This window comes from Lemur catta, chromosome 10, assembly GCF_020740605.2.
Source record: "Lemur catta isolate mLemCat1 chromosome 10, mLemCat1.pri, whole genome shotgun sequence".
In the NCBI taxonomy this organism is placed as follows: domain Eukaryota; kingdom Metazoa; phylum Chordata; class Mammalia; order Primates; family Lemuridae; genus Lemur; species Lemur catta.
The window spans coordinates 77791044-77805864 of record NC_059137.1 but is presented as its reverse complement, the minus strand read 5'-3'; the positions used below and the strand labels follow the sequence as shown (position 1 = coordinate 77805864).

At 37.8% G+C, this 14821-nt stretch overlaps 1 protein-coding gene across 1 annotated transcript; it reads left to right on the top strand.

Annotated features, from left to right (window-relative positions):
- Window positions 1-559: 559 nt before the first annotated feature.
- C10H9orf64 (chromosome 10 C9orf64 homolog) lies at window positions 560-14122 on the top strand. Its single transcript, XM_045562219.1, has 4 exons — window positions 560-1186; window positions 1689-1948; window positions 8728-8923; window positions 13292-14122. The coding sequence occupies exons 1-4, from the start codon at window positions 850-852 to the stop codon at window positions 13522-13524; spliced, it is 1026 nt and encodes a 341-aa protein (XP_045418175.1). The 5' UTR covers window positions 560-849; the 3' UTR covers window positions 13525-14122.
- Window positions 14123-14821: the final 699 nt, after the last annotated feature.

The window sequence follows — 14821 nt, the reverse complement described above, 5'->3', positions numbered from 1 at the left end:
TTAACACACTTGTTTCCTCACCCATTTCTCCAAACCTCCCAACTAATCAAACGTTCTTTCGGCTTCCAAATAGGCCAGGAATTTAGCAAAAGAAACCAGCTGCCTGCCGGGCGGCCGGCCGCTGCCCAGTGTCGCAGTCGGGGGGAAGCTCAGAACCCGGCACCGGGGCCGAGCGCCATAATGCTCGTAGCGGCCACGGAAGCCGGGCGTCGCCGACAGCCCAGACTTTGTCCTCCGGGAAAGGAAAGGACCGGGAGCCGGCTGAGGGCAACGCGGTACACCGGTTGCAGTCATTGGGACCCAAGCCAATTCGGCAAACCTCAGTCTTCGTGTCCCATCTGTCCAAAGGCTGGGTGGGAAGAGGCACAAAATAATGCAGCCACATATCCCAGACTGGGCAAGCCCCGGGCCGGCGCGCTCTGGACCCTACCAAGCGCCTTCCGGACCTTCGGAGCCGGAAGCGGAGGTCCGGCGCGCGCCCGAGCGGGAGTGGGCGGGGACACCCTCCCGGAAGTGCCTGAGGCCTCCGTCCGGCGCGCGCCCGAGCGGGAGTGGGCGGGGACGCTCTCCCGGAAGTGCCTGAGGCCTCGGTCCGGCGCACATCTCGCAGTCTCTACGGTTAATTGAGAGCGCGACGGGACGGGTGATCCTACAACCTGGCGGCGCTCAGTTCTCAGTGTCACTTTCTAGGAGGGCAGCACTTTGTTTATTTAGGGCGGTGACCCCACGGTGGGTAGGGCGCGCGAGGCGCTGAGGGACTCCGGACCTTGCCCCGCCTAGGGCTGGGAGAGGCTGTGACCAGTCCGAAATCGAAAGCGTGGTTTTCCTGTCCCAAAGGGTAGGGGCAGAATGGACAGGCTCCTCACGCCCAGGGAATCCGCCAAATTCATTGCAGAAAACAGTCGGGATGTGTTCATTGACAGCGAAGGCGTACGGAGGGTGGCCGAGCTGCTGCTGGCCAAGGCGTCGGGGCCGGAGCTGCGCGTGGAGGGATGGAAGGCCCTTCATGAGCTGAACCCCAGGGCGGCAGACGAGGCCGCGGTCAACTGGGTGTTCCTAACAGACACTCTCAACTTCTCCTTTTGGTCCGAGCAGAACGAGCACAAGTGTGTGGTGAAGTATAGGGAGAGAAGGTACAGTGGGTACTGGTCCCTGTGCGCCGCAGTCAACAGAGCCCTCGACGAAGGTTGGTGCCCTTCTCCGTCGGACCCAACAGCCCTTGAGGCTCCGGTTTACTGGGAGGGGGGTGTGTGTCCCAGTGAGCAGGTTGGGAGGTAGAGTAATATGTTAACGAGGTGAACCTGAAGTACTTGCAGGTCTCTCTGCTTAAAAGTATGAGGAGAGGTGTATTCAGTGGGAAATGATCCTAATATTTGTCATTATCGCAGCTTAAGCATAAAAGTCAGTTTTGTAAACAATGTCGCTTTAATGACACCTGAAGAACAAACGGACAGATCTAAAACATTTTACAAGTCAAAATACATCTGATGTAATATTACAATAGTTGGAAGTGGGTGAATACACACGAACAAGAGGAAAATGAGAGTTTTGCTTTTATTATTCATCCACTTTTGGTGCATTCCTGTAACACTCATTTGGTTTCCTATTAGTTGCCTGTTGTAAAAGCAAGGGTCTAATGAATATAAAAGTATGACATTGCTCCTCTGAATTTTCTTTTCTCTCTAAAGGAATACCTTTAACTAGTGCCTCGTACTATGCCACAGTGACCCTGGATCAGGTTCGCCATATATTTCGTTCTGACTCAGACGTTTCCATGCCTTTGATAGAAGAGAGGCATCGGATTCTCAATGAAACCGGGAAAATTCTGCTGGAGAAGTTTGGAGGCTCTTTTCTTAATTGTGTGCGAAAAAGTGAAAATAGTGCACAGAAGTTAATGTACTTGGTCGTTGAAAATTTTCCTTCTTACAGAGATGTGACTCAGTTTGAGGTGAGTTGCTTCTGTTGAGAATTTTAGTAGTTTTAATAATCCTTTCAGATAAAGTGGGGATGATTAATGAGTGCAAAAATATAGTTAGATAGAATGAACAGTAATTTGATAAAACAAAGTGACTATAATCAGTAAGTCAGGGTGTACTTTAAAATAACTAAGAGTGGAATTACAATGTTCCTAATACAAAGAAATGTTAAATGCTTGAAGTGATGGATACCCCACTTATGATTTGATTAATTCACATTGTATGCCTGTATGAAAACATCACTTGTACCCTATAAAGATATTCAATTGTTACATACCCATAATAATGAAAAATTTTTAAAAACTAATCCTTTCAGAGTTAACTCTTTTACTTCCAGAACTTGTTTTGGTAATAAAAACTTAAATTTAAATTTTGAAGTTCATTCCCTGTGGATAAGAACCAGTAACAAGATTAAGTGATGTTTCATTACTTCTTTATGTTTTCTAATCAGTGTATTTCCCTTATTCTTTACTTTTGTCCTTTTTTTCTTTGTCCATTTAAAATATTTCAAACCTAAAAAACATTGAACCATTGTAGTACTCCAAAAAATTTATTGGCTGAAAATCACAATGTGTACTCTAGCCAGGAGCAGTGGTGAGAGCCTGTAGTCCCAGCTACTGGGAGGCTGAGGTGGGAGGATGGCTTCAGGCCAGGAGGAGTTTGAGGTTACAGTGAGCTATGATGGAGCACCTGAATAGTCATTGCACTCCAGCCTGGGCAACATAGTGGGACTCTATTCTCTTAAAAAAGAAAAAAAAGGAGAATGTATACTAAATTCTAATAAGTATTTCTTGCAAAGTTCAATGTGCTATATATATACCATGGGTTTTCTTTTTCACATAATGTACTTTAACAATATTATTTGTTTTATGGTACAAAAAAATTAAATAGATGTACTTTTAAAATGGTGAACACTTTGTTATACCCTGCCAGTATGCACCTGGATCTTGTTCTTGTGAAATTCTTTTGGAATCCTTTATTACAGTGTATTTTAACTATGGCATAGAGTGGAAGCAACTTGAGAGGAGTAACTAAATCTATTAAATAGATTAATGAATACTTTTATCAAATTGAATTTTAAAAGTTATTATTTTGTAATTGCAATTCAAAAATAACTACAATTACCAATAATACTGTTTAATCACTTTTCATGATGTAAAAGTATTCACACACTCTCATTTGAGCCACAGAACAGCTCTGTGGGGCTAAAGGATGAGGACCATTATTGTCCTGTTTGCAGACAGGAAGCAAAAAAGTCTGACAGATTAAATGATTTACCCTAGGTTTAGTCAGGAAATAGCTAGACTTTTGATTCTACATAAAATGAAAGATGCCTGATGAGCTATGTGAGTTAAGATTCTTGTAATTGCAAGTGACAGGCACACAACTGAAAAAGCCTTAAGCAAAATCAGGAATTTTTAGATGGGTATGTGGGACAGGAGCATTCCAAATCAGGGACTCAAATACCATCAGGATTCAGTCTCTCATCTTTGCTTCTGTTGGCTTCATTTTTCTCTTACTGCAGACCAGCCTTCTCCATGAAGTAGAAAAAGTAAATGTCCTTGAATTTTGCATCTTATTGCTTCAGCTACCAGAGAAAGAGGGAGATACTCTTTCTCAGTGCCAATTCTAGAATTCCCAGACAAGGACTAATTGAACTAGCATGGACTTTGACCAATTAAGTCTGGCTGCTGTGTATGAATGAGGCTGAGAGGTAGTTTCTAGTAGAGTCCCCAAGCCACTGTTGAATTTCATTCTGTTCTGACTGACCATTTTGCTAATAATGCAAGGGTTACTTTTTGAGATTTATCTTTGTCTTCAAAGTATATTATTCAGCCCTTGTTTTTCAGGAAATTACAGATCAAGTCCTTTGGTCCATTGTATAGGCTATCTAAATATATTAAACAGTGTATAAAAGAAATCAAACTGTCATTGATGTAGCTATTAATCCATGTATTCCAGAATTGACACAATTGTAGTAGAGAACAGGCTGATTAAATTTAATATGACTTCAGGATAGAATGAATTTGTGACACCATGTAGTTTGTCTACTTTCACGTTGTTCTGAGTTCTTATTTTTGTAAATGAAAGGAATATATATGTTTTTTGTAGATTATAATATTGATTTAACAAACATTTGCTGACTTTAGAACACAGTGCTTTTGATTTGCTTTGCTGAAAAGTTATTTTTTTGGAAAACGTACCAGGATATAGATTAATTTTAAGGCTGATACATTTTATTTTATTTTATTATTATTTTCCCTTATGAGACAAGGTCTCTATGTTGCCCAGTCTGGTCTCAAACACCTGGGCTCACATGATCCTCCTGCCTTAGCCTCTAGAATGGCTGGGATTACAGGCTCAGGCCACCATGCCTGGTTTAAGAACAATACATTTTAAAATGAAAATTGGTACATGAACCATTTCCCTTAAGTAGTCATTTCTAAAATACATTTTTACAGAAGAATCCCCAAAATGTTACAAAAAACATACTTAAGAATCTTAACACTTTCTTAAAAGAGTATTATGGTTTTTCCACTTATTTTTCACATAAGATTATCATTAGTTTCCAAAAGCACTATATTTCTGTAACCTCTATGATGCCTAACATAATACTGAGCGCATAGTGGGTGTTCACTTAATGCTTTGATCACTCAATTTATAGTTATGTTTGTATGTTCACTTAAAAGACACACAAATAGTTAAAGCACATTATCCAGTTAATTCCAAATCTGGAGGAATTCTAATGAACTTTTGGGACTTCTTTTGAAATTCACAAAGTATCACAATTGAATATATCTTAGTATTTTAAAATTTTCTAATTGCAAAAGTAAAATATGTTAATTATAGAATTTGGAAAGTACAGAGAAGCAATCCCTATTCTACTACTGACAGGTAGCCACTGTTGATAATTGAGTCTTTCAAAAAAAATTTTTTAACCTTTTTATTTTTTTAAGCCTGGTCAATGGGTCTTTTATATATTTATATGTTTATATATATATATATGAATGTGTATTCATGGGAGAAAATAGGATCATGCTATATAAACTATTGAAATTTAACATTATGAACATTTTTCTATGTCAGTAAAAATTCTTTCACAGCACCATTTTTTTTTTCACAGCACCATTTTTTTGGTTTGTTTTTTTTTGAGACAGGGTCTCACTCTGTTGCCTCAGCTAGAGTGTAGTGGCATTGTCATAGCTCACTGCAACCTCAAACTCCTGGGCTCAAGCGATCCTGCCTCAGCCTCCGGAGTAAGCTGGGACTATAGAGGTGCACCACCACGCCTGGTTAATTTTTCTATTTTTTGGAGAGATGGGGTCTCGCTCTTGCCCAGGCTGGTCTCTAACTCCTGGACTGAAGCCATCCTTCCGCCTCAGCCTCTCAAAGTGCTAGGATTACAGGCATGAGCCACTACACCGGCTAGTTGGTTGTTATATTTTTTGATCTTTAACAAATTCACACAAAAATAGTCACAAGTGTTTTAAATATATACTTACTTACTGAGAATATCATTCATTTTTAGATATTATGAACAGATGAATAAAGTTAAAAATTTGTAATTCAGACAGATTTAGATCAGTGATTTCCCAACTTGGCTGTGCCCCAGAACACTTAGGAAGCTTAAAATTCAGACATATTTCCAAAGCATCACCCTCAAAGATTCTGATCAATAGGTAAGAGAAGAGCTATTTTTATAAGCTCTTCAAGTGACTCTGATATAGAGTATGCAGTAACTTTGTAAAAGTCCTAATTAATAAATCATCTGTCTGTAGGACTGTAAAAAAAAAAGTTTCCTTAAGCTATCATTGCTCCTCTGACATATTGATAAATATACATGAAAAACATAAGCGTTTTGATATTTCAACAGATAACATTTTATGTTACTCGTAAGCATTTATAATTCTTGACTTTTCTGTTTTTTCATGATAAATTTATCGAGGAATTTGTTCAAGAAAATTAACTCATGGTCATAGAGTTTTTCATTGATAATCATTTTATAAAGGTACTATTTTGAAAATAATTTAGTCATGAAGCAGTATTATGGAATATATAGAGAATTGTTACTTGGGGATTTACTGGTATTTTTAGTGATAACAGTTAATATTTTAGAGGCCTAGAATTTGATTACTAAAATCATTTGATTACTAAAAACCATAAACAGCTTACGAAGAAAATATTTTATAGATTATTTGAATTTATTTTTAGATTTCTCACTTGAATCTTTTTTTCATTTTAAGTGGTATTATAACCTAATCTTTATGATACACTAGTCTGCTACCATGGAAACAGTGGTCATGATGTGACAATTTCTATGTTTCTTAGATGCTAGCACTGATTTTGTCATATTTGATTCTTCGTTTTTTTCATTTTGCTCTGTCAGGTAATAGCTTCCATTATAATAAACTTTATGATGTAATAATTATGTTTGATATACAGTTTTATAAATTGAGGTTTTTTTTCTTGCTGTTTTACAAAACTAGACTTGAACTAGAAACCTAGTTACTATATATAAATCCAGTTTATATGGAAGAACAATTGCCAGGTTGTTATATTTGGGTAGGTTTGGGAATATAGGTTCATAGCATAACATAGGAATGTTTTTTAATGATGATTTGTTTCCCAGCCCCTCAACTTAATTTATGGACTTTACACCATGTCAAAAAATGAGCATGTGTGTTTTCCCTGGAAAATAAGATCCTAAATTTTTCTTTTTTGTGTGTGTGTTGACAGTGTCTCACTCTGTTGCCTGGGCTAAAGTACAGTGCCATCAGATCCTGAATTTCTTTTCTCTTTTTTTTTTTTTTTTGAGGCGAAGTAAGTTGCTCTGTCATCTGAGCTAGAGTGCCCTGCTGTCAGCCTAGCTCACAGCAACTTCAGACTCCTGGGCCTGGGCTTAAGTGGTTCTCTTGCCTCAGCCTCCCAAGTAGCTGGGATTACAGATGCACGCCACCATGCCTGGCTAATTTTTCTATTTTTAATAGAGATGGGGTCTTACTCTTGCCCAGGCTGGTCCTGAACTCCTGAGCTCAAGCAATCCTCCCACCTTGGCCTCCCAGAGTGCTAGCAGGCATGAGCCACTGTGCCCAGCCAGATCCTGAATTTCTTAATGGTGGCTTTAGAAATTTTTTAGAAGTATTATATACTTATTTATTTTTCAAGATGGGGTTTTTCCCTGTCACCAGGTGAACTCCTGGGCTCAAGCAATCCTTCCACCTTAGCCTCCTAAGTAGCTGGGACTGTAGGCACACACCATGATGCTGGCTCATTTTATTTATTTTTTTTTTAGAGACAGGGTCTTGCTATATTGTCCAGGCTGGTCTCAAACTCGTGGCCTCAAGCAGTCCTCCCACCTTGGTTTCCCAAAGTGCTCGGATTATAGGTTTGAGCCACTCTGCCCAGCCAAATTTTTATTTAGTAAAAGTAAGTCTGGCTCAGTTGCAATAGATATGCCTTAAGATTAATCGATATTAGGTTATTTTTTGTTATGGCAGTATCATTGAAGTTTTCTTAGTAAATAAAGTAATCCAATTATCATCTTAAAAAAATTTTTTATGGAGACTTTCTTAAAATTTTAATTTCATTTTTGTTTAGTTATTTATGTCACTAATTAAAATATTCTCCAAGATGGTTAGAATATGTTTTGGAAGCGAGTAATATTGATTATTTCCATTTATCAGACATTTATAAAATGTGATTTGAGCTTATTACTATTGGTATTAGGACTAGGAGTAGATGGTAATTATCTATGTTTTTTCATATTCTATACTGATCTGCATTTGTAGATTTATGGAGAAGTCTTGAGTTAATCCACTGTCTTATAATGCTTTGTTAAATTTGCCTCTTATATGTATAAATATAATTGGCTAGTTTATTTTGTTATATGAACTTACATATTGAGTTTGACCATTTCCAAAAATGGTAGACTTGATAATTTTCTGGCTCTTGATCATTTATGTCCTTTTTTTTTTTTTTTTTTTTTTTTTTGAGATAGTGTCTCGCTCTGTCACTTGGTTGGGCTAAAGTACAGTAGCATCATCATAGCTCACTGCAACCTCAAACTCCTGGGCTCAAGTGATCCTCCTGCCTCAGCCTCCCGAGTAGCTAGGACTGCTGGCACACACCACTGTGCCTGGCTGATTTTTCTATTTTTATTAGAGATGGAGTCTTGCTCTTGCTCAGGCTGGTCACAAACTCCTGAGCTCAAGTGATCCTCCCACCTCGTCCTTCCAGAGTGCTAGGAGATCAATTATGTCTTTATCTCAAAAAGAATCATGTTATCTGAAAGGAAACAGTTAAAAAATGAATGCCATAATTCTCTTCAGACCTGAGCTTATGGATGGTTATTTTCTTCTATATATTCTTCTGTATTTTATACAATTAAGGTGATTATGTTGCAGTCAGAAAAACATGTATATTTTTAATTTAAGAAACTTTCAAAAGAAATACTCTTTAGATGTCAAAAATAATAAGTAGTTGGATTATAGTGATATAGAAAGATGTATATGAGGTCATGCTATTAAAAAAGATAATAGTACCAGGATTACATAAATTGTATTCTATGTGCCTTGAAAAAAAATAGGAAGTAAATTTGGAGTGATAATGTTTTTAAAGTCCTTTTGTTTTCTGTAAAAGGTCTATAAATTCTTACCAACAGAGTAAGACTATTCAACATGTGCCTTTTTAAAATAGCATACATAAAGCTGTCAGAGACCCAGGTATCATTTATATTCTCTTCATTCATCAGGGGAAAAGAGTTTCTTTTTACAAACGAGCCCAAATCCTTGTAGCAGATACATGGAGTGTATTAGAAGGAAAAGGAGATGGCTGCTTTAAGGATATCTCCAGCATCACCATGTTTGCTGACTATAGATTACCTCAGGTTCTTGTTCACCTTGGAGCCCTGAAATACTCCGATGAACTACTAAAGAAGCTTCTCAAAGGTTTGTAACCTTAAATGTAGAGAAAATGGCTTTTGTTATTTCGCTGTAGAATATGGATATTGTGGAAAATTGTGCTATTTGAACATTTTAATTCCAGAGTCTAATAAAATGAAACCTAAATTTATGTTACGTGAAAATGTGCAACACTGACAGTTCATCAGATGTAGTATTTGAAGAGTATTAATTAAGCTGAATAGCACACTACATTGTGATACGAAGGGTAGGCTGAGGGATAGGTGATACGTACTAGATTTTGAGTCAGGCTCCATGGTCTACCACTGGGTTATCTTGCACAAGTCACTCACTTCTCTAGGCTTATTTATTCACCATTATTGATATCAAGACTGAGAGCCTTATATTAATAATATATAATAATAGGTAAATTGAGTTGAGAAGTTTGTGTGAAAAGTAGATTTTTGTTTTTTAAACATTTCCTCTTATAAGAAAAATAATTATGCTTGAGGCTAGGAGTTAGATACCAGCCTGGGCAACATACTGAGACCCATCCCCACAAAAAAATAAAAATAAAAAAATTAACTGGGCATGGTGTTTCGTGCCTGTAATCCTAGCTACTCCAGAGGCTGAGAAGGGAGGCTTACTGGAGCTCAGGTGTTTGAGGTTACAGTGAGTTGTGATTGCACCATTGTACTCCAGCCTGGGCAAAAAAGTGAGCCCCTAGCTCTAAAAAAAAAAAAGAAAAAGAATTATATGATTTTCATGTTTATTTCTCTCTTTTGGGTATAGGATTTTTGCTACTTTTTTCTTTATTAAAAGGAGGTAATGTTTATGATTAGTAATCTCTTGTGAAATAGATTTAAATCTCCCCAAATCAGAATAAAACAGAATATAATGGTACCATTATTCCTATGGTTGGTTCTACCAGGTTTTTGTGCTGCTTTGGACAAGTCACCATTTCCTCATTTGAAAAATAACATGCTATTTTATGTCATAATGCTCCTGTCCTGGGTCATTAAGTGTTGGATACCTTTAAAAGGAATAACATTTAGCAATCAGGGCGTCTTTTTCATACAGCCATATTCAACTGCTCGCTTATTTATTCATTCATTCATTTACTTACTTACCTTCCCACCCACATGCCCATGCATGCACACTGCTCATTCCTGTCTCTAAGCATTCTCTTGCATGGTTTCCCTCATCCAAATTTTCTTTTTTTTTAATTCAAATCCTATACATCCACACACTTTCTGTGAATCTGAAAAAGGTGCCCTCTCCTCGAGCGTTTTTTTCTCAAGTGTTACCTCTTTTCCGTGTAGCTTTTCCTGACTTCTGATGATTTGTTCATCTCCTTCTGAATTTTTATAACACATAATTGTCTCTGCTGCTGTGAGAAAAACCCCTATGAGAAGGATCATTCAGTATAGTTGCACAGAGATGTCAAAATTTTCTTCTCCCATCCATGCCAGCTCCAGAGGCTCTTTTCCAGATATCCAGCTACAGCCGTTACTGCCTACATTTATGCCTGTCTCTTAAAAGAGTCTGTTATCCTTAGCTAGTTTGACATGGGTAGACAAATTCCTTTGCCCCTTAGTTCATTTAATCACAATTTGATTTTTCAAAACGTATCTTACTGGAAAACTAGAGGAGAACTAAAATAAGATAATAAAAAACTATAAAAGTAAAGGAACACACACAAGCATAGTGCACTGATTTTTTAAGACTACCTTAAGTGAAATCTAGAACCAGATCAGCTTGACTAGATGAGGCAGGACCTTCCTTAACTAGCCTCCAATGATGCTTCTTCCAAACTTAAGGATGTGCTACACTTAAATTCCTTTCCCTCTCCCCTCTTCTGGATATCTCCTGGACAGCCCTTGGAAGTCCTACCCAGATTTCTGTCCCCTTTGTCTTTAATCTGTCTGTTCACCAAAGTCATATTTCTTAGCCAATTATAAAGGTTGACAATGCAATTTGGCTAAATTTGGATTCTTCACTGTGATTCTAGGGCCAGGTTTTAGCCCTAATACATTCGCCATGTTATCTTCTCTTACTCTAATCTATGTTGTCAGTCTACTCAAATGATTCAGTCATTTTCTGTTTTAAAGTCCGTGTCCCATCCCATACTGTAAGTTGCTATATTAGTTTCCTAGGGCTGACATATCAAATTACCACAAACTGGATATCTTAAAACAGTAGAAATTTATTGCCTCATAGTTCTGGAGGTTAGAAGTCTGAAATCAAGGTGTTGGTAGGGCCATCCTTTCTATGAAGCCCCCCCCCCCTTTTTTTTTCCACAAGAAAATTCAGAAGAGATGGAGGCTCTTGGGTATAATTCTTTCTTGTCTCCTCCCAGCTTCTGGTGGCTCCTACCAATCCTTGGCTTTCCTTGGCTTGTAGCTGTATCACACCAATCATGCCCTTCTTCCTTGTGTGTCTCCTCTGTCTCTTTGTGTCCTCTCCTTTCCTTATAAGGACACCAGTCATCAGATTTAAGGCCTACCTTAATCCATTATGACCTCGTCTTTACCTGATTATATCTTCAAAGACCCTATTTCTAAATAAAGTCACATACACAGATGCCAGGATTTGGGACTTGAATGTATCCTTTGCGGGGACACAGTTCAACCCACTGCTATTCTCTATTGCTCTGTAACAAATTATACTAAAATTTAGTGGTTAAAACAACAAACATTTATTATCTCACAGTTTCTCTGGGTGAGGAATCTGGGTGCTGCTTAACTGGGTGCCTGTGGCTCAAGGTTGCAGTCAGGTTATCAGCTGAGGCAGTGGTCTTATCTAACGGCTCTACTTGGGTGGTGGCCTCTGCCTCCATGGTCACTTTTGTGGTTGATTTTGCAGTTTTGGCAAGTTGAAAGTCAAGTTTAGAGATGAAGGGGGAAACTGAAGAGGAAGGTATGAATTTGTATGTTAGCACCTGGGGCAAAATAAGGAAATGGAGGAGTAGCGTTAGTCTCCCTTCTCCCACCTGTTCCATCACCCAGTGCCTAAGCCCATGGGAAAACTGCATAGAGGGGCATACATAACACAACTTAAGATCACAGCGCCTCTTGGGTACTGTAAAGCTCTGTGTAAGGGTGCAGATTGGTGGCCAAATATAGACTGCAGGTATGTTCTTTGTTTTGGCCTGAGCAGTGCTTTAAGCAATAAGCAATTTTAAATTCGTTTCCAGTACTTGAAAATGAGGAGATTGAACATAAAAATCAAACTTTCTGTCTTCTCCTATACGAGAAATATGGAAACATGCTAACTTTAGACAGGACTGCACACACTCTCTAGCTCACCACAGTTTGCATATAATTGCTGCATTTGTATCTGCCTGATCTTTATAGGCACTTGAGTTGATGAATCCTATTCTAGTCTCAGTGGCAAGATACAGCCAATGCATACCCTGCAGGATCAGGTATACCCTGGAGATGGGTACTGAATAGACTGGAGGTCTTATGTGAGCTCTCAGCTGCATATGTAGGCAAAGCTGACTAAAAGGATCCTGAATCCAAAGAATGGTCATGGTTTTCTTTGCTCAAGTTAACGACTTTGATTCCCAGGTTCTCCCTGATGCACCTAGAGTGCCCCCAAGACAACATTAAGTACCCAAACAAGAAGGGGAGTGCTGTTTATTGAACCCTCTAAAATTCGCAATAATTTTTTTTGCTATCAAACCCAATTTTAAATCCTTTCTTTTTAATAACTATTACTTGCTGTCATATTTTTAAATTTATAGTTACCACATATTCATTTATCAGGTATTTGTTGGGTAGCTGGTATATGCAAGGTGCTATGCTAGATCCTGGGAATATTGAGACAAACAAGCCAGATACGGCACCTGTCCTTGTGGAATTTAACTTGTAATATAAAATTAATACCAAAGTCTAGAAATAGTTTAAATTACCAAAAACAAAGTCTGAAGCTTACAATTTTAAAAAGAGTACTATCTAAATACTGTGTTTTGGAGTACTACTTAGCCATAAAAAAGGACGAATCAGTGCCTTTTGCAACAATTTGGATGGAACTGGAGACTATTATCTTACGTGAAGCATCTCAGGAATGGAAAAATAAACACCACATGCACTCTCTATTAAATTGGAACTAACTGATGAGCACACATGTGCACAGAGGGAAGTAAAACTCAGTGGTGATCAAGCTGGCGGGAGGGGCAAAAACCTACCTAACAGATACAATGAACACTATTTGGGTGATGGGCACACTTATAGTCATGATTCAAGTATTACAAAAATCATCCATGTCATAAAAACATTTGTCCCCCTTAATATTTTGAAATTAAAAAAAAGAATAGAAAAAAATACTGTGTTTTTTCCTGCAGTAAAGTTCTGAGTAAATTTTGCATCATTGACTATTAATTCTTCTTGCTCTGTTGTTCTCCCGTTGCAGGAGAGATGCTTTCGTATGGGGATAAGCAAGAGGTGGAAATCAGAGGGTGCTCACTTTGGTGTGTTGAGCTTATCCGGGATTGTCTTTTGGAGCTTATTGAAAAAAAGGGTGACAAACCTAATGAAGAGATCAATTCCATTCTTCTGGATTATTACTTATGGGACTATGCCCGTGACCATAGGGAAGATATGAAAGGAATTCCATTTCATCGTACACGTTGCATATATTATTGACCCCAAGGGTAAACTGATCCAAAGAAAACCCCCTGCATGTTTATAACATATAATCATTTTTACAGTTTTGCTTTGATATTAAGAAAAGGTGATAGAAGTTACAGGAATGAAAAAAATTGATTATCCAGTCTCACTTTAAAAAATTTTTCCAGACATATCACTGTGTATTCCCAAGCTTATCATTTGGTTGCTTAGTTTTGACTGTATTTTCCTTTTCTATGGACATGTAGTTGACAGAAAAAGTGAATGAACTTTAATATTTTATTTAAGTCTCAGATTTCTTAAAATTAATCATGCTTTATGTGACTAATCTTTGGTGATAATATTTAATCTATTCAATTGATATCTTATCTCAAGGTATAGTAATTTTCTATATGCCCTAATCATTTGATATAAAAGAGAGAGAGAAGGTAGGGTTTTTGATATGTGAATGCTTTTGCTCTTTTAAAAATCAACATTGACACCTTATTTTAAACTTTTTATTGGTAATGATAATGGGTTTTATACTTCATGATTTTCAATTTAGGATATCTAGTTTTTTTTTTTTTTTGGAATAACTACACTGGAATTGAATAAAGATTTTCAGAATTTTTCTTAACCCTGGAATGGATTATTCATTAAAATATAATTTACAACATATAATTTTAAAAGGTTTACAATACATTAGAGTATTTACTTTATGTTGCAGAACTCTTACTACCTATCAAGCACCCACTTCCCACCTCCTTCTAACAGAATCTTGATTTTGTTAGGTATCTACCATGTCTGCTTGCTATGACTGTGAATCCGGAAAAGGTGCCCTCTCTTCAAGCACTTTACTGCCATCTTCTGGAAACTTGTCATAATAACCTTACAGATGACAATGACTATGCACAACCGTAAGGAGTGGTCCTGTGCCTATTCCTCCTGTGTGTGGCTCAGGGGAAGGAGAGCCCATCCCCAGTAATCTTGTATAGTATGAATGATTTATTATTCATGGTAATTTCATTCTTGCCAGTGATTGCTTTGGTAATTGGTATATAATCTAGTTCTGGCCAGTGAGACTGGAGAGAAAGTCTGCTGGGAAGTTTCTGAAAAAGGATTCTTCACTTTTAAGAAAGAGATATAGAAGGTCCTCCTTCCTTTGATCAATGTTCTGTCTAAACATGAAGCTATGATAGCCATTTTGTGGAGCCAGAGCCCTGCTGTACCTACCATGCTCAAGCCCATCCTATTCCTATCTATGGACTTCATACCTGAGATGATAAACACATTATCTTATTACTTCCATCATCTTGAATTAATTTTCTGTAACTTT